The 24,130-nt window shown below is 36.8% G+C and overlaps 5 protein-coding genes and 1 non-coding gene across 7 annotated transcripts; 3 read left to right on the forward strand and 3 right to left on the reverse strand.

Annotated features, from left to right (window-relative positions):
- The first annotated feature begins 237 nt into the window (after positions 1 to 237).
- On the forward strand, positions 238 to 3,689 carry LOC136415160 (uncharacterized). The gene is made up of 6 exons (XM_066399609.1): positions 238 to 517; positions 1,020 to 1,147; positions 1,198 to 1,364; positions 1,422 to 1,619; positions 2,916 to 3,102; positions 3,436 to 3,689. Exons 1-6 carry the CDS (start codon positions 377 to 379, stop codon positions 3,653 to 3,655), a joined length of 1,041 nt encoding a protein of 346 aa, XP_066255706.1. The 5' UTR covers positions 238 to 376; the 3' UTR covers positions 3,656 to 3,689.
- A 2,087-nt stretch (positions 3,690 to 5,776) lies between these two features.
- On the forward strand, positions 5,777 to 8,970 carry LOC136415089 (putative fatty acyl-CoA reductase CG5065). The gene is made up of 9 exons (XM_066399486.1): positions 5,777 to 6,007; positions 6,062 to 6,310; positions 6,616 to 6,761; positions 7,740 to 7,849; positions 7,899 to 8,091; positions 8,143 to 8,379; positions 8,435 to 8,573; positions 8,630 to 8,748; positions 8,815 to 8,970. The coding sequence occupies exons 1-9, from the start codon at positions 5,810 to 5,812 to the stop codon at positions 8,891 to 8,893; spliced, it is 1,470 nt and encodes a 489-aa protein (XP_066255583.1). The 5' UTR covers positions 5,777 to 5,809; the 3' UTR covers positions 8,894 to 8,970.
- Positions 8,971 to 10,800: 1,830 nt separating this feature from the next.
- LOC136415197 (lysocardiolipin acyltransferase 1-like) lies at positions 10,801 to 13,723 on the reverse strand. The gene is made up of 6 exons (XM_066399664.1): positions 13,501 to 13,723; positions 13,349 to 13,452; positions 13,083 to 13,293; positions 12,832 to 13,028; positions 12,595 to 12,779; positions 10,801 to 12,537 (listed from the first exon to the last, which is right to left on the reverse strand). Exons 1-6 carry the CDS (start codon positions 13,568 to 13,570, stop codon positions 12,171 to 12,173), a joined length of 1,134 nt encoding a protein of 377 aa, XP_066255761.1. The 5' UTR covers positions 13,571 to 13,723; the 3' UTR covers positions 10,801 to 12,170.
- A 170-nt stretch (positions 13,724 to 13,893) lies between these two features.
- Positions 13,894 to 20,932, reverse strand: LOC136415196 (putative fatty acyl-CoA reductase CG5065). The gene is made up of 9 exons (XM_066399663.1): positions 20,611 to 20,932; positions 17,790 to 17,999; positions 17,526 to 17,730; positions 17,332 to 17,467; positions 17,105 to 17,274; positions 16,627 to 16,862; positions 16,377 to 16,576; positions 16,068 to 16,325; positions 13,894 to 15,427 (listed from the first exon to the last, which is right to left on the reverse strand). The coding sequence occupies exons 2-9, from the start codon at positions 17,991 to 17,993 to the stop codon at positions 15,313 to 15,315; spliced, it is 1,524 nt and encodes a 507-aa protein (XP_066255760.1). The 5' UTR covers positions 17,994 to 17,999; positions 20,611 to 20,932; the 3' UTR covers positions 13,894 to 15,312.
- Positions 20,933 to 22,077: 1,145 nt separating this feature from the next.
- On the reverse strand, positions 22,078 to 22,150 carry TRNAR-CCU (transfer RNA arginine (anticodon CCU)). Its single transcript has one exon. It is a non-coding gene; the product is annotated as a tRNA-Arg (tRNA).
- An 837-nt stretch (positions 22,151 to 22,987) lies between these two features.
- MED31 (mediator complex subunit 31) lies at positions 22,988 to 23,763 on the forward strand. 2 transcript variants are annotated; one of them, XM_066399474.1, is made up of 3 exons: positions 22,988 to 23,145; positions 23,197 to 23,304; positions 23,354 to 23,763. In XM_066399474.1, the coding sequence occupies exons 1-3, from the start codon at positions 23,124 to 23,126 to the stop codon at positions 23,692 to 23,694; spliced, it is 471 nt and encodes a 156-aa protein (XP_066255571.1). In that variant the 5' UTR covers positions 22,988 to 23,123; the 3' UTR covers positions 23,695 to 23,763. The 2 variants fall into 2 exon arrangements, with proteins under 2 accessions (XP_066255571.1, XP_066255572.1); XM_066399475.1 differs by having other exon boundaries at positions 23,003 to 23,145; positions 23,215 to 23,304.
- The last annotated feature ends 367 nt before the right edge of the window (positions 23,764 to 24,130 follow it).

Below are 24,130 nucleotides of genomic sequence, written 5' to 3' on the forward strand. Positions count from 1 at the left end.
TTGCGGTTTAAAGCCATAGTTTTTATGATTTTAGGAATATAAAAAGAAACTTTTTCTTTCTTGTTATCAAGTAGTTACTAAAGCACTTCAATAATACTTTTACAACTCTCAGATACATTTTAGCCAGGGCTTTAAATAATCTCTATGTCAATAATTTTCATCAAGTGTTTTTCGACAGAAATAACATTAATATTAGACCCATTCTCAGACCTCGAAACAGGCAAACAAATAATTCCAACAAAATAGGATACACATTATTACAGCACAACTTATTGCACAATCAAACCGTAATCAAAGCTTATTGCAGCTTTAAAAGCGACGAATTGTTGATAAGAGGAAACAGATTCCAAACAGTTGAATTAGAACTTGCGTCGAAATGGAGGCCCTGAGATTCACGGGAAGCACTAAGTTGTTGGAGTACTTACAAGTGCCCATACCGAAGATCACTCAGCCTGATCAAGTACTGATTAAGGTGGCTTTCGCCGGGGTGTGTGGCACTGATCTTCATATTATAGCGGTGAGTTATTAGAGGACTAAAATGTGTTTTTGCAAATATTTGACTTTCGCTATCAAAAGGCCTTTATTATTTAGCAATAGATGAAGGCAACTTTGCTATGCACCGCAAGGTTGGTGCAAATATCTATAAGTTGATTGAAAACCAATTATTTTGTAAGAGTAATCTTTTAGAAAGCGTCATTTACATCTTCTAATATTGTTAAACGCTTCACATTTACGTAACATTCTCCGTTAGCGAATTTTACGATAGCTAATTAATAATATACGTATAATAAATGTTTTATGTTTAATGAAAATAAGTTTGTTTTTTCATTGATAATAATTGATGATCTTTGACGCTGGTGAAGGACAAAAATAGATACATAGTGATTTAAATGTATTTCTTTCATTTCAAAAGCAAAACAAAAGAATTATTACTCTTTACGCTCCGATGAATCTTCAATATAATTAATTAATTGATATATTAAGATATTAATTAATATTAAACCAATCCAAACCTTTAGGGGGAATTTCCGCTTTCCAACAAAGGAACCAAAATATTGGGCCATGAATTCTCAGGCACTGTTGCTGGGATAGGTTCCGAGGTGCGCAACATTAAAGTAGGGGACAAGGTCACTGTTGACCCCAATGAGTAAGACTAACTTCATAAATCCTTAACATAATAATAACACTATTCTCCAGAGGGTGCCGCTGCTGTGACTTTTGCCATTCAGGTCAACCCCATTACTGCAACATCGGAGGTATTCAGAACACAGTTGGTATTCACAGGGATGGTGGCTGGGCCACTTATGCCCTAGTCCCGACCAACCTGATACAAAAGGTACCGGACTCTGTCACTCTAGAACAAGGTTAATTTCAAACATGAGGTTCTAGGCAAATTTGATTTTCATTATTTGTTCATGCAGCCGCGCTAGCAGAGCCTCTCTCATGCCTCTCCCATGGATTCGACATGCTGTCCCCAGTCCCTGTGGGATCAAGAATCTTGGTGATTGGGGCTGGAATTATCGGGAATCTCTGGATTTCAGTTTTGCATTTACATGGACACCGAAAAGTCACCGTTTCTGAGCCTAACTTGACCAGGTTGAACTTTGTTAAAAGACTTGGTAAGCATGAGGACACTTCCAAAACACCGAAAATGGGCATGTTTTTGGAAGCTCAAAACACTCTTCTTTAAATGGTATTTAGCCTACCACAACCTCCTAAAACCCAAAAGTGCACAAAACTCTACAACACCGAGAATTTTGAAAAGGCAGAAGTATATGATGCCATCACGTAACTGCGTTCGGATAACAAATTTAATTCTACATTTTGAGGTTATAATCCGAGATGAGTGACAGTTATCCGCAGCGAATGAGAGTTCCCTCTATTATTCTTACTTTTTCTAACCATGCAATAATGTGGACGGTAAATAAGAATAGATGTATGATTTCATCAGTTGCGCACTAAGGATCCTATGCGGCGTTGCATATTTAGTGTCTTTGTCCAATTTCCGCTTCAACGTTTTCGTACTTTGTCTTTCCTACAGTGAACCAGTGACCCACTTTCGCAAGGCACTATTGCATAACAAGTAGAACATCCCTTTCATTGGCGCTCACACCCGGCGTTAACATTCCTGAACTGGCGTTTTTGAAGGTTAAAAGGACAAAGCCATCGAATTATTCAAAGAAGTTTTCACAACAGTTTTTAATTAATTTTTCAGAAACCAAGAAAGACAAACATATAGAACCTTATATCAGTAAAATCACCTTGAAAAAGGTTATCTGTCGAGCCCACACAATACATGCGTTTTCTAGTACCAAAAGTAGTCTTCGACACCTAGACCAGCTCTACTAAGTTTCTAGTGTACCCCGCGGGACAATCGCTACCAACCCCTCTGCAAAATCTGGAAAAAACTAAGAGCTTACCTAAAGTCTATTTAGTTTCCAGATAGATACGATCAAAACAAATGTACGCACACAGGCACAATAAAACTATTGAACAGGACCGCACTTGGGCCCTCTTAAAATGTGATAGAAGATGTGTTAGCTTATTGCTAAAAAATAATTTGGTAAATTAAACGTTGAAATATATGAGGATGTCAACAAATTACAAAAAAATAATAAATAACAATTAATAACATGTATGTAGGTGCGTCTAAAAGTAACAAAAATAAAACTGAGTGCAACTGTGTAAAACGATTCATTACTTACAGGAAAAGACCAGTCAGCGGTTCGCCACGTGGTGAATGACGTGTTTATTATTGTTTTGATCATGTCTATCTTGAAGAGAAATAGACTATAACTCCTTTCAGATTTCCTCACCTCATTTTTCTCACCATATAAACGATTTCCCTACAATTTATAGGTCTGATTAACAAGGAGCAGGCACCAGTATTTTCAACTCGAAACTTTCAATTGTAGACACTGGATATGACCTGGTAACTCCAGATCAATTGACTAAAAAGCGAGAAGCTAACCCGGACTACGCCTTCGAAGTGGTCATCGACTGCAGCGGTTTCTGCCCAGCAGTGGAACAAGGCCTAAGTCTGCTGACAAAAGGGGGAAAGCTGTGCTGCTTTGGAATCCCCCCTCCAGACAAGAAAATAAGGTATTTTCGCATATATTCCGAAGAAAAATACTCGTATTCTCTATAAGAGGCTTTGCTCTTATAAAGAATACAATGACTACTGAGGTTTCAGAAACAGCTCCAAACACTCACTCATTCTACTCTCCCCCATCTACCAGCTTTCAGCTAAATCCTCTTCCGTTTATTAAGTGATGGTTATAACCTAAATGCTCGCTAATTAGATCAGCATGAGATTGAGGTGATATGAGTGGGCATAAGCAAACGTTTCGGGCTGTTTCTTCTACAAGTCTCAAAAATTGAATTTCACAAGGTCTATGGTATATGTCTAAAGATTCATAATTTTGTTCTCGGCAGCGTGGCCCCATTCGACCTCTACGCAAGGGAAATCACCCTTTTTGCAGTTAACGTGAACCCATTCAGTATGGTCAAATCCATTGGACTTATCGAATCCATGGGCTCGAGGTATATTGACTATCAGAAGCTGGGAGTTGAGGTTTTCGACCTTAAAGACTACCAGAAAGCCATGGATCAGTTGAAAACTGGCAGTATTGCTAAGGCTATGTTTAGATTGTGAATGTTCAAATAAAAACTAGTTATTGAACTGAGCTCTCGATGAACGTCTTTGCTGTTACGAGCTCCTTCTTCCCACAGGATTTTTTAATTGTTGAGTACATCAGTAATTTTTCTTTTTGAATCCATAAACCATAAAACATGTGTTTATGAGGACGAGTTTCATAATCGTCATTGAGGAAAGATCAGATTATCTCCGAGAACGAACCTACTTGGAGTCAAAATATTTCCTAATAGGTTACATAAAGGTCTAAAGGTTACATAAGGTCTATTTTTCCACTACTACCTTTAATAGACGTTTGTTTACATTTTTTGACGTTTGTATTACCGTATTTTCAACGACATTGAATGTTTCTTCTGTCAAATTTTGACAATTGTCAAACTTTCAAAATACTAAATTTTTCATGAGGAGTAATACAATAAGTGTGACGAAAATCACCAGTAATTCCCAGCATGTTTGCACGAGTGCAAAAAAGAGCTAGGGTGCGTGCAGTGAATGGGTATCTATTTCAGTTCAACTTGCATGCATGTAAAACTGAGAAAAGTTATCGATCATTTTTGGGCGGTTGCATGAATGTAAACCACGAATCCCCATTGAAGTATTGCTGTTTCTTGCAGCATCGCTGGGCTGGAGAATTAGGAGGGACAAGCGACCTGATACATCCTTCGAAATAATTACACTGTAGTTATGTTTGTAAGTCATTGTGTCATTGGCCTTGGGTTTGGCAAATAATGCCGAGTGTATATAATTCAAAGGCGAAACCATTTTCTGTCGATTGATCGATTATACAGGGTGATTCACAGCTTATCTATAAAATTTTAGGGGTAGGTGTGTCATGAAAAACTAAGTCGATTTTGTAAGAATATTTTTTGGAAAATCCTTATAATTTCCGCGGAAAAAATTGTTGAAGTTTAACCATTGTATAACTGGACGACTGTAATGTTTTAGGTTAACGTACGCCATGGTTCTTTCAAAATTGCTTACACATGTAAGCTCGCTTTTTTTATTTCGGGTGAAGCGAAAGTACCCATAAGTCGGGTCACCCATGTTTTCAGCTCTCAACTATTGACATGTGGCAGTCCCAGCTATAAATTATACGTAAGATTGAGAGGGTATCCAACAAAATTCCATGGCGTACGTTAACCTAAAACATTACAGTCGTCCAGTTATACAATGGTTAAACTTCAATAATTTTTTCCGCGGAAATTATAAGGATTTTCCAAAAAATGTTCTTACAAAATCGATTTAGTTTTTCATGACACACCTACCCCTAAAATTTTATAGATAAATTGTGAATCACCCTGTATACATATGCAGGAAAATTTTTTTACAAGCGCACAACTATTATTATAAATAAAAACGACAATAATGGTATTACTGTTGGGTCTATTTTAGTGCTTAGTGGTCCATATAGACTGCATTAATAGTCGAAACTCGTTAGATTGTGATCGGTGTTGTGCATCGGAAGAGTTAACTGCAGTAAGATTTATTAAATTTTCTTTTTCTTTTTTGGCTTCTTGATTAAATTCCTAATTCAAACTTATGTCTCTTTCTCTTTCTGTCTTTTCAACTCTCTAATCTATCTAATTTTCGAAGATGCGTCCCATAATCCGCAATTCCTCACTTACCATTCATGAACGCAGCTTTGCTGAAAAGATCCGAGTCGACTGGCATCGCACTCTTCAGCAATCTGATGAGTATGTGGGTTAACTGCATTGAAAACCTTTATTAGTAATTCTTATGGTAAAACATTTTTCTTCGTTAGCTGAACAAAAAACGATAATTATTCATACAATATATGAAGTCGCTGATATTAAATACTAAAATTGACAATCAAATGCCGTCTATTTGTTTACTAAACTAGAAGAATATTTGCTTAATATGTGTAAGTCGATTAGCTTCTGCTTCTAAAGCAAACACACATTCTTCCACTGCTTTTTCAAATACCTTTCCCTCACCTCAACTTTTATTCAAGTACTCTTTGCGTTCTCGTGGCTGAGCGTCCCGTGATGCGTTGCGCAGCCATACGCCTTGGACTATAAAATTCAAAATTAAAAGAATTAAAAAATAACAACTTAAAAACATCGAAGAATCTCATCGTGTTGTTAATCATAGATACTTCACACCTGATACATGGTAACTCAAAACTAGTGCAAAATGGCTCAAGAAATAGACCGCATCGGAGCGCTTTTTAAGAACAAATCAGTATTAATATCCGGCGCTTCAGGGTTTCTGGGGAAAATCCTCATTGAAAAGCTCCTGCGATCCACTGAGGTCAAGACCCTATATCTGCTAGTGAGGCACAAAAAAAACAAATGTCCCAAAGATCGCATGCAAGAGATTTTCAACCATGTGGTAAGTAAATAAGAATTGAGGAGAGCTCTGTGCGGTCACGGAGTTACTTTGCAGTTATTTGCGAAGCTGCGTGAACAGCGGCCCTCAAGCTTGGAGAAGTGCCAAGTCATCTCAGGGGATATGCTGGAAACTGACTTAGGAATAAGTGAAGCTGACCGGCAAGTCCTGCAGAATGAAGTTGACTATATCTTCCATTCCGCGGCCACCACCAGGTTCGATAACACTCTCCAATACGCGGTGAAGATGAACACTTTGGGCACCAAGTATATGCTGGATCTGGCCAAGCAGTGCAAGAAGCTCAAGGTGATTCATTCAAATTGCTATAACAGGTGCAGTGAAGCAGGGACACATTTTTCCTGTGAAACACGTTTACACTATTCCCACTCAACTATTGATCAGGAATGTTTGACACACTCAGTATATTTTTCATTATCCTTCTACCAATAAGATTTAAATCTTAAACTGCTTTCTCAAACGTAACGCAACAACGGCAGAAGTAAAAGTCACCGATGCCACACCTATTTCCGGCATTTTTACGATTTGTCTTATCATTATGTAATTTCAGTTTTTATACTTCATAAATGACTAATGATCAGTTTCTATTGTAGATCTTCGTGCACATCTCCACAGCTTTCGCCTTTCCTAAGGAAGAAGTGCTTTACGAGAAGACGTACGAGCCACCTGCGGACCCCCAAAAAATCTTAGACATATTTTACTCTGGACAGTACAAGATTGATGATGATTTGGAAAAACAGTAAGTTTAATTAAGTCCAAAGATTTTATTATGTCGATCAAAGGTGCGATAAAAACGTAAAAGTAAGAAAAAAATGAGACGTTACCGCTATAAATAGTTATTAATTGTTTATAAAATTACTTCAGGTGTAGTAATGACTTTCCATAATTAATATAAATTAACTTTTTAGTTTTAATTTCTGTTTCCAATTTGCATGCGAGAAAAACATCTCATTAAACATATGTGGAAATGTGAAAACATGTGTCAATTCGAAAAACCTTCAAAAAGGTCTTCAAAGATTTTTCAAAATTTACAAGTGCCGAGAAAACTCTTTAAAATTCCATATATTCTTATGTACTCAAATTTCATTGTGTACTATTTGAAGACTAATAAAGATAATGAGGACTACACCATCATCATCATCCCAATGCAGCAAATCAGATCCCACCACCAGCAGATCCCTGGCCATTTACCTTTCCACTCAGTCAAGCCCAAATCCTCCAATTATGCTCAGGCAAGACCCATAGAACAAAAATGCTTTATGGCTTTCGCTTGAGATGCGCCACCACCCATCATCAGCCTGATGATGGTATGTGCAGTCAACGTATTTTAGCAGACAACATCTCGTTCTTGCACCAGAACCACAAGAGGCTGGTTAGAGCCCTTAGTTAGTCCCCCAAAATGTGCCTCAGGCAAAGCTCATCGCGAATTTTTGGACTGAAGGCGTAGAGTGTATAGCCACCGTTGAACACCTTAAATGGAAAACAGTTGTGTGGTGGGATCTACCAAAAGATTAATAAAATTATAGAAAAATGAAAAAATTTTAAGGACAACATCCGTAGATGTTGATTAGTGAAGTGGCACACAAATTTGCTGATAGAAAGTTTTTTGAAATAAAATTTGCTAATAAAAATTTTACTGCGATAAAATTCCTGCTTCCGATTTTTAGTGCAGAACTGGTGGTACATGAAATTTTTACATCAATTATTTATTACGCAGATTTCTAGAAGACTGTCCTAATACATACACATTCTCCAAAGCATTATCCGAAGGCCTGATCAATCAGAAAATGGATAAATTGCCCGTAATCATAGTGCGACCGGCAGTGGGTAATAACATCTCAAACTCACTAGATATACCTTAAAAATGATATTTCAGTAATTCCTACGTTCAAAGAACCCTTTGCCGGCTACTTCAACAGCTTGCAAAGCCCCACAGGAATATTTATCGGAGCTGGAAAAGGGGTGATACGTTCAGTGCATATAGACAGCAAGTCCAACGTAAACGTTGTGCCGGCGGACTGCGCCATCCATGTCATTTTAATAGCAGTTTGGGATTATTTAACTCTGAAGTATTATTTTTGTCCATTTCACTACGAATATTAATAGTTTTCTTCTTGAAGGCAGCAGCGCGTGTTCAACATATGCATCCCACAGGAGGACTTGAAAATCTCTTGGGAAGAAGTAATAGAGTATGGGAAGGAAGTCTGCACCCGGGTACCTTTCACTCAACTTTTGTGGTACCCCGATGGAATTATGACGAAGAGCAAGTCGTGGCACATTCTCCATGTCGTGCTTTTCCAGCTAATTCCAGCGGTGTTTGTTGATTTATTACTGTTTCTGTTGGGATACAAACCTGTGTATGTATTCACTTTAGTGAACTTCTACTAAATAGGCATTTATTGATTTGCACAGACTTATAAACGTGAACCGAAGGCTTCTGAAGGGTCAAGAAATGTTTGACTACTATGCCAACAGATCGTGGAACGTCGACATGAAATATTTCTTAAATATGAGGAAGAGACTGAATAAGACTGAAAAGGAAACTTATCAAGTAAGAAGCTATGAGAATTTACATTTTTTCCGTAACTAGTGAGTTTAACTCTCCAGGTCGAGGCTAAAAAAATTGATATTTCCGCCTTCTTAACGGAGAGTATTCTTTATGCAAGAAGACATATTTTCAAGGAAGCTGACGACACGTTGCCGGCCGCCAGAAGGAAACTCAAAATGTAACTTTTTGAAAATTTACGTCAGCTGTGACACTTGCAATGTATCACTATGTTTTTGATTTCCAGCTTCTTTATCCTGGACCGAATTTCAAAGATTACATTTTTTGCCCTGATCTTTTACTACATTGTTAAAGTTGTTTTTTGAAGTGATTCCGGCAGGGTAATTCGAGTTGGAGTACTATGGAAGCATACAATGCTGCCCTATGCTTCTGCGGATTTTAGAAAATAATACATTTTTATTTACTTATTAATACCTCTTATACATATATCATATAGGTGAAGTAGTAGATAACTGTACGCTTTGCATATGTCTGGTATAAGAGAATAAAGGTCAATTTGGTTGTTTATATACAGACTGTTGCAAAATCCTGTCTAGACTCTATGGCGGACTGCATATCTAATGTATACAGGATCGTGATTTGCTACCGGATATACCTATGAAGTAATTTTCGCAGATACTCAAACGCGTCGATTTAATCTTCGTTTTAGTCGAAAGAAAAAAAAAGTATTAAGTAAAAAAAAATCTGTCCGACGGTCAATTACGTTTAGTTTTTTAAAAGAAACCATCGAGTTTTTCTTTTAACTGGTATTTTTAAAGATTTTCGGATTGCCCTGAGGAGCGAGGAGGTACTTTCTCAAAGACTTTAAGGTTTCAGGTAATTTTGTATGAACTTCATACTTCGCAATTTGGAAATTGTTACCTTAAAGAGATTAAAAACGTTGTGGAGCTAACTTTGATACATGCTACCTAACTCTGAGTTCTCATTATTACCTGACTTCAATAGAGATTCATTAAAAAAGGGGTTGAAAGAAGTATGGAGGAAACTGCTTTTATAGATTGCTGAAAATAGTTAGTAAATACGATAGATCTGGTATATTTTTATATTGGAACACTGTATACTATATCATTTCGCATATCATCATCGTGCGGAGACCCGGTGAGCCCTACGCTCCCAAAAAAGACAGCAAAGATATTCGAATGTTTGGAACCATTCCATCGTCGTTATCGTTCACTTTATGACTAGTACCTCTGGAAAAGGCAGATTGTAAAGTTTCTAGATGTTTTGGTACCGATACCGATTCTTAGATGATTCAGCCGGTAACAGCACACACAAGATACAAATTATTAATCGGGTGCTTTTTCGTTTGAAATACACGTAAGGTACTACTCGCTAGTACGGCTAACTTTTACTATGGAAACAGAACTTGACTAAATTCAGTATAAACAAGTCAACACGTGATTTTTCAATAATACGTTACACGGGAGCGACACATTTGGTTAAGAAAGCTTTGGAAACAAAAGAATAGCGCTTCGATTGTTAGTGTTAATGGCGTTTCCGCTTTTCCTCCCTTTTCGCTAGCGAAAAACGTCAAATATCGATGGAAAATGAGGGAAAATTTCGGAAACATTTGTGCGGGCTTAAAGATTAATTAAATAGAAACGTATTATAATAAGTGTTCGTGCGGGGTTGTGCCCTGTTGACAACCGGTAAAAGTCCGCGCTCCTAAAATTCGAATTTATTTGTCAATATCTCTCGATTAGATTTGAGCCTTCGAAGTTGTACGATCGCGGAACAGCGTTGCTGGATGGAGCTCGAATTGAATCGCAGTAAAAGTTTCGGCGATTGAAAAGGAAAAAGTCATGGGCGGACGTGAGGCCGGGCAGTGCAGTGCGTGTTGTGTCGAAAATGAACAGTAACATTCCTCCTCTGAATGGCTAATGGATGATCCCTTCAAGAAGTTAATTTCAGATAAGTAATTGGCGTTCAACTATTGTGGCAAATTTAACCCGTCTTTTTTAATTTCATTTTCTATGTTGGTAATTACGCGATTTTTGTTAGCTCCTCAAGAATACATCACCAAGTGTTATCTATGCATATAATAAACATTCGGAAAACTTAACTATCAGCGATATACGATATAAGAAACAATGATCTACACTTGCTGCCCATTTTCTATCGACGTTCTTAAAAAGTACCAATGACAAAAATCCAACTGCATATGTAAAATTCTGTGTGTGTAAACTACTTCTACAGGTTGCTGAAAATAATTTCTTTCAACATGGAGTATATTTTTCACATTTATTAAGCATAGTTGTAGTAATAGATTGAAGAGTTATCTAATAAAATAAAACTAAACTTATCTACCACGTCAACTCAACTAACCTGTGGTTGACAGTAAGTGCTAGAAATGATGCACCTACACCTTTTAAGGTCCTGGCCTAACTAGAACCAAGTTCAGTTTTCAAAATAGTTATAAACCTACGAAATTCATATAGATCACTTTTAAGAATACGTAATTATTAAGTTATGATATAGCTAGAGTTAATAGATAATTATACGTCTAAAAGTAACAGTTCTAAATGAAGACATGAACTTGTTACCTACCTACTCTCCATATTTCTACCAAAAAATATTTTTTAATACGAATTCACACTCGTGCACTTAAATTAAGCGCACTTCTTTGATAACCACATCTAAATTGTAATCAATTATAACTATACTTTTTTACACAAATTTAATTACTATATATCTGTACAACGCTTCTGAATATATCTTAGCATCTATTACAAATAACCGATAATTTACAATCCAAGTCTCAAGCCAAGATCTATAGTTTCAAGATCCCATGACTGAGATAGGTTCATTTGGCACAGTATTCACATTTTTTTTCATAAATTACTTAGTGGTAAATTCTTACTTATGTTAGAATCTACATAATTATGCAGGATATATGCAAGAAGGAACCTCCTTAATGCATTTTAATTAGTTTGGTGCAATTTATTACCATCTTGCTACAAATTTATGTAGTACTACTTATATTATATCATCACAGCACCTTTAACATTATAGTTAATACGTCAATTCACAGAGTACTGAAATTAGTTTGGAATAAAGAACTTCATACTCAAAACAAGAATGCAATAAAAACTTAAACCAAATTTAAGGAAATGCCTAAATTGGGCAAAGTTATTCACTCAATGGGTCAATCAGATTTAATAAATCTTACACACGATGTGTGAATAATTATAAATTTATATGAATATCTTAAAAAACTCATTCATTACCTGTAATAGACTGAAAATTAGGTGTTCATCGCTTTACTATATTACATATGGTTATTATGCCTCTCTAGATCTATCTTAAAAATAAACTATAATATGTTACTTCCATATCGTTATGTACAAAGGGATATATCGGTAACATATTTCGCTGCTGCTTCTTGCTGCCTAAAATTACGGAATCTTTGGCTTCATTTTATCTAAAGAAAAGCTCGTGAGAGCCTTTCAGAATCGAGAAAATTAAAAAGAAAATTCTAAATAAATGCTATTCCTTAGAGATACCTAAATATACTAATTTTTTACATTTAAATACAGGAATCCATTTGATCGAACATAGCGAATCACTCTGGCATAATTATATTTACTTGTTTTTAAATTTCCCGCCACATCCTATAGCTTCCAGCACCCTCTTCCTAACTTTAAATAAGTTTGCATTGGAAACTAAAGGTAACACGTATAAGCCCACAGTGTACATTATCACCAAATAAAGGAACACTTTGCTGAACACTAGCAGCAGCACCATGACAAAAGTGAAAGCCATCCATAAGGTGTGAGTAAAATATGCCCATGGTAAAGTTAAGAAGTCTTTTTTAGCAAGCTCTTTGCCATGATACAAGAAGTTCCCAGATGTTTTAAACTCTTCAATAGTCTTCTCTTTTTCCAACCATCGCTTTTCCAAAAACTCCTTAAGCTCTTCGTTGGTGTCCGGTAAAACTGGAATGGGATATCTGCAAACAGCTCGTGATTAAACTATTGTAGAGAGTAAATAACAAAAAAAAACAAACCTTACTAAATGTGCCATAACTTTCCTGGGAAAATTTCCCAAAAACAACTTTTCCTCGTTCTGAGGGCACACGTCTGGATAGATTAGCGTGAGATCGTACACGGCATCCAGGCATTTTTTCTTCCGCATTTCGTCCACTAAATACACAAATCCGGTGCTTCTCGGATGCAGCACGTGTTTGTATTGCTTCAAAAATATCTTATTAGTGCTCTAAGGAGTTCAAAATTATCAGTTTTACCGGCAGTCCATTGGCGATAGCAAATTTATCACTAGCAAGCTTGGTTTTTTGAGTCAAGTCAGTCCCCTCAGGAAACAATATCAGAAGATGTTTATACTCCAAATCCCTCACATATTCGATATAATCGTCCAATAGGCGCTTGTCCTCTTCCCAGTTCCGTTTAATAAAACTATACATGGCCATCTGCATGACCCACCCTAAAACGAGGGATGTTTTAGACCCCCGAACTCTATGTTGGTCGCAAATTTTACCTGCTATGGGCACGTTCTTAATGGAATTTTTCAATACAAATTTAGTACCGTACCACCATCGATTTTTGCCTTCAACTGCATGATACATGACACCCCAGAGAAAATTCCAATCCACTCTAGTACGATGATTTGAGATCACTAGAGCAGTTTCATCTGAATGAATCGGGTCTCCTGTAACGTGGATCTCACAGTTTTGGCGCAGCAGTAGTGTCTGTGTAAAAATGCTTTTTGAGTGAGTTGAAAGAGACTATCAAAATCGTAATTACAGTAACATAGTACTGCCAGTAGGTGATGATCAAATCCAGTATCTTTCTATGGAACTTCGGGGTTAAGATTTGTTGAAAAGTTAACGGGACGAATAGCAAATATCCTGCAATATTTTTATGTTAAAGGGCAATTAAATTACTAGTCATCTTACCTCCGAATATTGAGCAATTCCATGACCAAAAATACACAAGTCCTCGTATAATTTTGCCAATTTCTGACATCGGCACTAACGACAGTAAAAACTTTGTAAAGCACTAAATTGCGGAGAAATATTCATTACACGAAGACAGCTAATCTGCCATCAAGGGCGTCCATCCCCTTAAGGGAGCTGCTGTGATTTCGGCGGTGAAATGAGGGAAATATCGATTTTGCTCTTCTCAGCATCCCCTCTGGAGCTGACAGGGGTCGAATGCGTGGTGGTGGAACGCCCATGTGCAAAAGTTTAAACTTTACGCAGACATTCGAAATTACGATTAAACAGGCATCTTCCCTCTTCTTACCCGAGTATAGTGGGGACAAAAAAATTAATAGAGAAACACCAAAATTACTATTAGAAAAATATATTTGAAGTACAGAATATCAGTGATTGCCATCATATGGGTGTTCAGGGACATTTTTCCCGAGCTCGATGAGGGGTGCACGAGAACTACTGCAGAATCCTTATAGGACAGCCCCACTAGTGCCTTGGGAAACCGTACAGAAATCCAATTATAATAGAATCAAGGGTGCTCACTTATGACCATAAATAGACAGGGGCGTACTTAAAAATGCTGATTTAATTTCCTTTTTCTCCTAATAGAATATGTAAGGAAACATCGATTGTTTTCTTAATAGAGAATTCACCCCTGGGAATGACAACACTTTTTAATAAACGGTCAAGAAATACCTAAAATCAAATTATTTGGGTATGTATACATACGGGATGTTTCAGGGCAATCGGACCAACTCTTGGCTGGTGGTATTGAACATTCAACAGGGCACAAACGTGAAAAAAATCCGAGATATAGGGTTTTAGAGGTAAAAATGATAAAGTGTGAGTAAAAATTGCAACACGGAAGAGTAATTCATAACAAAGTAACGTGGTTAATAATTAATTAGACAATAAATTTATAACCACAATTACGAATAAAATAAATTTTCAGACATTAAGAGAGCAATAAATGTCCATGTATTTAATAAATTATAAAAGAGAAAATAATTTAAAATTTAATTTATTCCTTTAACGCAATATTCAAAATTTTGCCCATTAACTGTAACACGTTGGTTAATGTTGCGCCTAATGCTTCTTTGAACGTTATCCAGCAGGATTAGGATGACGATGAGGATATCTTTCAGCGTTTGCAACTGCAGCAGCCCTATAGTTACCCTAACACTCTCCTAGAATAAGTAATAAAGCATTCCTGTACCGTGTTCATTTTCCCTGAATTTACATAAACTTTTAATAACGAAATAAACAACTTTGATCATTTATTTTATTTAAATAACGTAGAGACACCTATGTGTTTGCTCTTCGCCGATGTTGCCAAAATTATTTTTGTTGAACTTGATGGTTAATTAGTAAGTTTTTTCAATGATGTAGAATTCTTTTTTCCCAGAAAAAATTGCATTGTAACACCTACCGTTTCCAAATCCAACGCCTCAATTGCATGACCTGTACTGATAAATATGTAACACAAAAACCGAGTCTTCCAAAAGCTTTATCTCGTGAAAAAACTCTCCTAACATTTCTCTTTGCAATTTCGTACTCGGTTGCATATCCTCCATCGCTAACCGAGAGTTGGTCCGATGCTTTCGAAACATCCCGTATGCAAGTATGTAAATTAATAATACTTTTATGATAAAGACAGTGTGATAAATACTAGCAAAACTAAATAAAAATAACATGACGCCTAAATTTAACCCTGAATCGATAAAAAATATTTTAATCAGAGACGTTCTTGACGCAATCGGTTAAACTCGCTGGTTATAAGACACTGGTGGCATCATCAAATTGGGAAACAGTGATCACCAGCAAGTAAAAGCTCCATAATATCAGTAAAACTAATATCAAATTTGTAAAGAGGTCCAAGTAGTATAACCTGAAAAAATGAAAAACATCTTTTAGTGCCCTAAAATCTCTCTAGAAACTTAAGAAAATAGATGCCAATAATCGAAGAAATAGCAACAACGCTTGACGGCATCGGCAGTTTCACTTGTCCGCAGTTTATGTCTACGTAAGCGTAGTTCACTTTCTATGTGCCCCCGGATTCATCTACATCTTGTCATTTTTGAAGCACACATGCGATGTGATAAGAGGCGGCCTTAGCCAGTCTAGCGTACTAAACGAAATTTTTAACTACCTGTCCCCAAGAAAAAGCGCCGACCAGGAATGTCCGTCGTCCTTCCTGGTTCGTTGCAATAAGGCCACCACTGGCTAAGTCTAAAGTGCTTGTCTGCTCTTGTATTTAAACTGCTGATCAGTAAAGTCCGTCGCTTAAGGCCGTCGCCCAACCTTACCCCCCCCCCCCCCCCCATCTTATAAGACCGGTACTCGCAGTGATCGTTTCGATATCTTAAAAGCGGCTTGAACTCGTGAAAGACCGAAAATAATGAAAAATCATCAACGTTCGATAACGTTGGTAGAATATCTAGATGAAAAGGTGAATCATTTAATTTTTTTAACGAACTAATTTACACGCTGCTTTTAACTGCACGAAAGCGAATTTAACTCTTATGTACCTCCAGAGTGTTTTTCGGGCTCGAGGAATAGTCTCCGGCTCCTCGTGGACACAATACTTTCTCGCCCCCAAAATGTAACTCGCCATGTATTCCTCGTTCATAACTTGTCCTTTGTCCTGATAAAATAGCTCTTTATCCCTCTCGCTCAACCGGTCGTAAATTCGCTGAAGCTTCTCATTGGAAAAGTACCACGGCCTTGTGGTATAGTACATTAAAACATCGAGGCCATGTTTTATTCTTTTTTGGACATCCACTAAGCTGCAATTGAAGTGCATAGCGATATATTAAATTCTACTATGGACGGCTTACAACGGCTTTTTAAAGGCTATTCGCATGATAAAATCCACTAGATAAGCTGGTACTGTATGCAAAAAAAATGCTGTTACTACATGTTCGAAGTAGCTGGATTTGATATTCCCTCTGGGATACCACAAGCAAACACTGAAAGGGGTTTTGAAGAATTGTTTTCTTCCCATTGCCAAGGCGTTTCCCCAAGTTAGAGCGGTGTGCTAAAGATCTATTTTAAAGCACATTGATGAAAAGACCCAGCAAAACTTACATGATAAGCAACCACATGAAAGACATCAATTTTTGTTTTGCTAGGTTGGCTGCCGACTTGCCAAGCAGCAAGCAACAAACTATTCACGCTAATATCCACAGGAACTATGTCAGCTATGTACTCAGCATTGCAGTACATAGACCTAATGACCCCTTTTCCTGCTCCTACTATGATCCCAGTAGGACCATTCAGGTTGTCTACCCAACCAGGAATGGGTTCCTTCCAGGCCGCAGTCACTAAAAGGTTATCCACTATTTGTACCTACTCAGCATTTATACAAGGCATCTCTTAAGCAGATATACACATATGTATATGTTATATAAGATATTCCTTGATTCATGATGATGAGAAAAATGTTCCAACAAACATGTCCAGTATCGCTAACAAACAATGTTTTTTTTTTAATTTGCACCCAAGGAATATCTCCTTAAATTTGAGCCGTATATTTAGAAAACACCCTGAATGATTGTTGTGTTACCGATGGAGGGTCTGCAAATAACTATAGGCAGCTTTGATTCGTATTCCGAAACCAATTGTTCAGTGAGGCACTTGGTGTAGGCATAAGTGTTGGGGGAGTTGGCCAGCAATTTGGGTGTAAGACTCTTCAGCAAATCCTCATCCATCCACTTCACCAAATCCAGAATATATCTGGAAATAAGTATCTCTGTAAGATTCATCTTCTGTGAGAAGCAATCTGGATATCACCTGGGGTTGTGGGGGGCTGGATACAGCTTCTCTTCCAGGTTGTTTTCATCGCAATGGCAATACGAGGTCGATGTATGTAAGAAGACTTTCAACTTCTTGAATCTGCACACCAGTTCCAAGACATTGAGAGTACCACCTAATGAGAGCGAAATTTCCTGCTATGTGTTGATGAGAATATATGATGAAGTGCTAACCAGTATTCAGCGTCACCGCATTTTTAAGAGTTTGGTCAAAGCGTACGTTGGCTGCCATGTGAAATACCATGGTGACATTCGTTTCAAGTTCATGAATTTCATCATCAGTTAGACGAAGATTTGGATAAGTCACGTCACCGTTCAGACATTTCAATTTGCTGAAGGTCTTCTCCCCATCGGGATGATCGCGTATTTTATCAAATACCTTTCATTTAATACAGAATATTGAACTGACACAAATAACTAGTGATAAAAGAAACTTACTGGGGAATTCAAAAAATCCTCCAGCCGCTCAGAGGAGTTGCGCCCCTTTTTGTTCCTGATGAGGATATAGACGGTCGAAACGCCTGAACAGCATCGTAGCAGCTTCTCTATTAAGATTTTACCCATGAAGCCAGTGGCACCAGTCACGAGGATCTTCTGACCTGAGTACCATTCGGTCACTGGGGATTGCTGAGACTTGTCCATATTTCTCTGTCACAAGAACGGTGTTTTTCAAAATCAGAGTAACGTTTAAAAAGTAAACGATCTAAATTAGAGCGAGTTTAATTGAAAGGCAATAAAGCTTTGCAATTTTTCAATCTGAAATGAATTTCCAATCCAAATGAGTATTAAATTCTGCATATTTGCTTTAGTTTAACCGATCGTGTGTCTGTTATGGCTTAAATTCTCAGACAGTTTCGCCAGTTTGTAGTCCCCTGTATGTTGGCTAAACCCCAGTGCGTAAATCGAAACAAAGATTTAAAGCTCGTCGGTACCGAAGGTGTTACCTACTATACGTTTTGTTACATGAATAAGTCAATATGTGATATTTGACCTTCTTCACTTTCATCTTCACTTTCATTTTCGTACCATTATTCATCCATTAAGAAATACCTCTTTTATTCATATGCTAAGTACGCTAATTACATGACATGGTAATCCACTAATTATACCGGTATTTTCATAGATACCTATGGGCCTAATTGACTTTTTCAATCAGCGGTATTTTTAGAGAAATTCATTGCCAATTTGTGGCGTTGTTAACATTAAAATCGCGTTACGAGTTTTTCCGAATATTACACAACACTCGCTATCACCGGTAGACAGAAAATAACAAATCGCGCCTAACCCAACGAACCGACTATGCGATTATTGTTAATACCAACTTATTTATTGCGTCAGCATTTGCTGAAAATAAATACCCTATTCAGGACATTACATCATCTTCGTGCCTTTTGTACACGTGTAAAATATACAAATACAAGAAAAATTAACGACTTTACGAAAAACCGATAAGTCAATAATGCGGGGTTTCTATGAAGGCAGACGGAGATCCCACAGCAGGACGGAAACTGCATACATATTTATTCTTACCATTACTGGCCCCAACTAGCATATGTCACTGTATTAATGTGGTACTTCGAGAGCAAATTGCAAATTCAACAAGTTGGAAATTTAAGGCAAATAATGTCAACGTCGGCTATTGAATAATATAAATAGCTTCGGGCCATGATGACATGCAAGAAGCGCTGCTATGCGTCACTAGCCATCTTGCCCATGAATGACCAGAGAACCGCTTATTTAACGCACTAATTGCCGAGAAATATTAACCAAGGAGGATATTAGCATCGAATTATTACAGTCTAAATAATAAAAATAACCATGTCTCAGCAGATTTTGCAAAGTAATAGTCCGATTTCTGAAAGGTGTATATTCCTATTTTCCTCTTCAACATTAATTCTGAATTTCGTGTCCAAAGTTCTGTTAAAGAGTACCTCTATTGAGGCAGACAAAATGCTCTTCGAGCTTTGATAGCGAGGAGGCAAACTTCTTATTTGTCAACATGCTAAAATTTCCAGTATTCTAATAATTTGTAATATATAGTATAGAGAAAGTTCTTGGCCAGCAGCATTAAAAATGTATCCTCCAAAAAAACAAGAATTGACTTGTACTTTCTGGGATCTACTTTCCATTAAAATTTTAAGGTTTGCATTTTAGCTTTAAAAAATGTACTTAATTGCTTCTGTATTTATCTGTCAAATATCATAAATATCAAAGCACATATGTACAAGGTAATACGTCTTTTTTGAAAACAGTATACCTCAATTTTTGAAATGTGGTTGAGACTCAGAAATTCAGGTATAGCTGTGAAATAAAGACTTTAAGACTGATGGCAGCTCAGCCCTGAGTATCTTGATTACGAAGTATTACTCAAGTAAATTTTTATCGTGTGAAGCAAATTAAAGATACGCTCGTACAATATCTGAAATTGTAAATAAATTACGATAAATTGTTTTGCAGAGGTCGCATTCTTCTGCCGTTTTAAAGCTGTTAAAATCATTTGAAATTCAAAATAGCTTCGCTCAGACATAAAACGAGATATAAAAACTGTGCAAATGTCATCAGCAACACTCTCATATCGATCTGGTTCTGGGATTCACATTCTAGAAGAATATATGTTATAGATTTTAGTGGTAGACCTAAAATTATTCTAAAAATTGTGAAATTAACACGCAATTTTGCCTGCCGCTCTCTACTTTTGAGGGTTTTCGTTCACTGGAGTGTGAGGTATTATATCCAAAAATAAAATAAAAAAGTTTTTTTTAAATGCCATATAAGAATAACTATATTCTGCTAGCTTTAATAGAAGTTTTAACTTAGAAGGTTATTCCAATAATTCTGAAATTCGCAGTAAAATTTGCTAGCCATCATAGAGGGTTCCCCAAGTAGCTAGTTGACATTTTGACACAATTAAATTAGATTAGCTAACGATATAATTAAAAAAGCTAATTTTGCTGAAGGACTTCAAAAGATCAAAAAGATGCTTTCTTTAATTTAATTTGCACAAAAATTCAATTAAATCAATTTCGACCAATAATTTTAAAATGAATAAATTGCGATCACTGCAACAGGAGATCTTTTCAGTTTTCATATTTTAGAGTGGTCTTAATCAGAAGTCTTAAATCTTTGTAGCTTCTGTTCCCTCTTTCATATTAGGATTACACACATTAAACAGTGTTTATTTACTTATGAATTTTGACCACAAAATTGTAGAGGTATACCATTTTAATTTCACTCTTCTTGAAGTACATCATAGACTCACCTTTTCTCAAATCAAAACAGAATAAACAAAACAAAATAGTTTGATTCAAACGGAATACATCGACGGAAAAGTAAAAGTAAATCACATTTGGTTAAACTCTGAAACTGCGTGATCAATTTGCACCAGCCACCGAAGAACTACCGCAATCGAGACCATTTACGTTACACAATGAAGGCTGTATACGCGGTGCTCACTTTCTTCAACATCACCCATACGAAGCTTACGAGATTAAATGAACCACTGAAGAACGTTTTTAACACTATATATCGGCAGTGATTTGAGAACAAATTTATGTATTAATAACTTCTTATTAATGTGTTTTTGACTCTTCGTTTATGTATTAATGACTGATTGATGGGGGTCTGTATTTGCTTATTAACAACTGGTTGTTCTTGGTTAAAACCTGTATTATTTTTTACTGATAATCGTTTCTTAACTAATTTTGAGAGTCATTTAGCATATTTACTTTTTGTATATATGGATACTAGGAAATCAATATTAAAACGTTAAATTCCCGTACATACAGGCACTTCTACAAATAGATAATACTTCTGGAAACTTGAGAACAACAACTAATGGTAATGTTGATAAAAATTATTTCATAATAGTCAGATTTGTCGTATTTCGCAATCTGTTGTGCCTACATTAAAGATCTTACACGTGAATTCAGTTTCGGCCTTTTCAGGGGGCGAGATTGTTCGACAGTCCACTGCAGCAGCCCACAAAATGTGGGAGACTTTCTCGGTCGGCGGTTTTGCTTGTGGGCAGGGGGCGATGATTAAAATTTTCGCCCAGGGCGTCAGACTTGCTAAGGCCGGCTCTGCGTGCATTAAATTGATAAATTTCCTGCGAGTATGCGGTAAAGGGCTATGCAATCAGCGTGCAATCCTCCGACGCTAAAGTACCTGCTCTTTCTAGGTAAATAACTGCTGCACAAAATTATCTACACCAAGTGACATTAAGATGACAAAACCGAATTATTTTCTCATTATTGATTTTGTAAATGTAGAGGGTTTCTGACTTCAAATCAAAAAAGGCGAACGTCGATTTTTAATTAAAGAACAAAAATACCTATAAGAACTTTTAAAGCAATATGTACTGCTATGTATGTTTATAGGTGTGTAATAGTTGGACGGAAGTATGAACTATGAATTCATGTAAAAACATATTTCTAAGGTGCGTAACTGGCATGTTAATTACAGAACATAAACTTATTGAAATTAAGCCTGGTAGTATAATGAAGCTGTGGTACATGTCAATGCACCTAGATATATACAGATAAAATGGGTTATGCAATGAACCATTACCTAATACTATTAGTATCAAATTTCATTTTTATCTGTACATTAATTATTTATATTCTCTGTTGAAAAAAAAAAATTTACAATTTATTGTTCTAGTTTCTTAAAAAACGTAAGAATTCATCGGTAAGCAATTTTTCTAGTCCTTAAGCTAGAAAAAAATCAGTACCCCTGGTGGGACTCGAACCCACAATCCCCTGCTTAGGAGGCAGATGCCTTATCCATTAGGCCACAGGGGCTTAAGGTGGAAACCGAAAAAACTAGTATACTTTCATTTGACATTAATATATTATATTCAGTTCCTGCAATAACTTTTTTATTTTAAACCGGTATTAAACATCTTTTTATGTGCGATTAATATTCATTGATACCTGGTAACCGCGCAATAAGGAAAAATAAATTTTCCGTGGATACCATGCGGCAGATTCTAGCATAAATATTATCCAAATTAGCTCTAAACTTGCTAGGTATGTTAGCAGATGGCGCCACAAAAAATATTTAAAATCAACATTCCCTCTGTTTCTACTCCCACAACGTAGACTGGAAAAGCGCCGATTGACGTAAATCGCAGTGACACGGTAAAAAATTGTGGTGCATTATACACTCGAGAGTAGTTCACTCCGAGAACCTGCACCGACAAGTAACACTCGCAGGAATGGCAGTAGCAGGGGCGGAAATAGCGAAAGGGTTGGTTAGCTATATAAACTCAAAACGACCCTTAAAAGCTCTTTTACTCTTATTTTATTTTTGCTGTTAGCTCTTTCGAGATAACGTACCACGATTATCACCCTCAGTATAGTACATACAGGCTGTGATAATAAACGTAGCAATAGTTTTGTGTAAATAAAGACAGTCGAGCAGTATCAGCGCGTATTTTATATCTAGAACTAGTATCCTTGCCGGGTTAGAATATTGGTCCCTTCAGCATGTTCACCTCGTAACGGAAAAATAGATTACCCCATTAGCACCAACAACACGCCGTGTTACTCCGAATACCATCGGTAAACGCAAACACCTATGAACCCGACAAAATGTTTGAACGTCAAATGTCATTATTGGCAATGAAAAGGTAAATACAAGTAGATTTCATAAAAGTCTCATTAAGGGTTTGTTTTGTAACTTGGCTTTATTGTAAAATTCTTCAAATAATTGACAAAATCGGTCATCTAAGCGATGAAGTAGACCTGTAACTTCCTCCTTGAGTCCGAAGCAATGGCAGGACTCTCGGGAAAAAGTAAGTAGAAATTTACTGCTGCCAACAACTCAGTGTTTGAGGCCTAAATAGGTTGGAACTACGTTTCAGGGGTCCCCGAAACCGAGGATCAGCAAAGAATGCGTTTCCAAGTCGAACTCGAATTCGTGCAGTGCTTGGGAAACCCCAACTACTTGAATTGTAAGTGATCCCTTTTCCAATTACTCAAAATTTCAAGCCCTCCTTGCAGTTCTCGCCCAAAGAGGTTTCTTCAAAGACTCCACTTTCATCAACTACTTGAAGTACCTGCTGTACTGGAAAGAACCTGATTATGCCAAGTATCTCAAATACCCCATGTGCTTATATTTCCTTGACTTGCTGCAGTATGAGCACTTCCGCAGGGAACTGGTCAATGCCCAGTGCACAAAATTTATAGATGATCAACAGATATTGCTGTGGCAGCATTATACTAGGAGGAGGAATCGGTTAATGACCAGTACAGTTGCTAATGGAGCCAATCAGGAGCAGAATTCAAATGTAGCCCCAAGTAATGCCCAGCAGAATGGGCATATGAGCACCAAAATGCCCTGAATCAGGGCGGATTATTGTTTTATAGTGTACAGCTAATGATTTTTATATTGCATTAAAATTTGAAATTAATATTGTGTTCAAATTTATTGCTTTGGAGACACGTGAGGACTTGAAGACAATGTAAATAAATAAAATCGGAGATGATGAGATTGCACATCACGTGTGTAGATCAAGGTTTTTAAACAGTTAAATGTTTAAACGTTGTCATGTATTCTTGAATTATGAAGCATTTAGGTAATTTTAACTACAGCACCAAAAGTGAAAAAGACTTTAAAGAGTAAAATTGGAACATTTGGCATCATTGCCACTTGGTCAACCTCAAACTTCAAAAATGATAAACGTCACTCAGAAATTATCAGCTGTTAATTGTTCTCAAAGTTTTATTTATGTTGTGTTTGTTGGTGGTTCACACAGTGGAGAATTTTATTTTGCTAGA

The sequence above is a fragment of the Euwallacea similis genome, chromosome 19, assembly GCF_039881205.1.
Source record: "Euwallacea similis isolate ESF13 chromosome 19, ESF131.1, whole genome shotgun sequence".
In the NCBI taxonomy this organism is placed as follows: Eukaryota; Metazoa; Arthropoda; class Insecta; order Coleoptera; family Curculionidae; genus Euwallacea; species Euwallacea similis.

Bases quoted from the DNA above. Each gene is read 5' to 3' on its own strand.
- LOC136415160 (XM_066399609.1), top strand. From the start codon at position 377: ATGGAGGCCCTGAGATTCACGGGAAGCACTAAGTTGTTGGAGTACTTA. The intron at 518-1,019 runs GTGAGTTATTAG...CCAAACCTTTAG, and splicing joins CTGATCTTCATATTATAGCG to GGGGAATTTCCGCTTTCCAA. The intron at 1,148-1,197 runs GTAAGACTAACT...ACTATTCTCCAG, and splicing joins GTCACTGTTGACCCCAATGA to AGGGTGCCGCTGCTGTGACT.
- LOC136415089 (XM_066399486.1), top strand. From the start codon at position 5,810: ATGGCTCAAGAAATAGACCGCATCGGAGCGCTTTTTAAGAACAAATCA. The intron at 6,008-6,061 runs GTAAGTAAATAA...GTTACTTTGCAG, and splicing joins AAGAGATTTTCAACCATGTG to TTATTTGCGAAGCTGCGTGA. The intron at 7,850-7,898 runs GTAATAACATCT...ATGATATTTCAG, and splicing joins CATAGTGCGACCGGCAGTGG to TAATTCCTACGTTCAAAGAA.
- LOC136415197 (XM_066399664.1), bottom strand. From the start codon at position 13,570: ATGTCAGAAATTGGCAAAATTATACGAGGACTTGTGTATTTTTGGTCA. The intron at 13,453-13,500 runs GTAAGATGACTA...AAAATATTGCAG, and splicing joins GAATTGCTCAATATTCGGAG to GATATTTGCTATTCGTCCCG. The intron at 12,780-12,831 runs GTAAAACTGATA...ATATTTTTGAAG, and splicing joins CTATCGCCAATGGACTGCCG to CAATACAAACACGTGCTGCA.
- LOC136415196 (XM_066399663.1), bottom strand. From the start codon at position 17,993: ATGGACAAGTCTCAGCAATCCCCAGTGACCGAATGGTACTCAGGTCAG. The intron at 17,731-17,789 runs GTAAGTTTCTTT...ATTAAATGAAAG, and splicing joins AGGATTTTTTGAATTCCCCA to GTATTTGATAAAATACGCGA. The intron at 16,577-16,626 runs GTAAGTTTTGCT...ATAGATCTTTAG, and splicing joins TTCATGTGGTTGCTTATCAT to CACACCGCTCTAACTTGGGG.
- MED31 (XM_066399474.1), top strand. From the start codon at position 23,124: ATGGCAGGACTCTCGGGAAAAA. The intron at 23,146-23,196 runs GTAAGTAGAAAT...AGGCCTAAATAG, and splicing joins GGCAGGACTCTCGGGAAAAA to GTTGGAACTACGTTTCAGGG. The intron at 23,305-23,353 runs GTAAGTGATCCC...CCCTCCTTGCAG, and splicing joins AAACCCCAACTACTTGAATT to TTCTCGCCCAAAGAGGTTTC.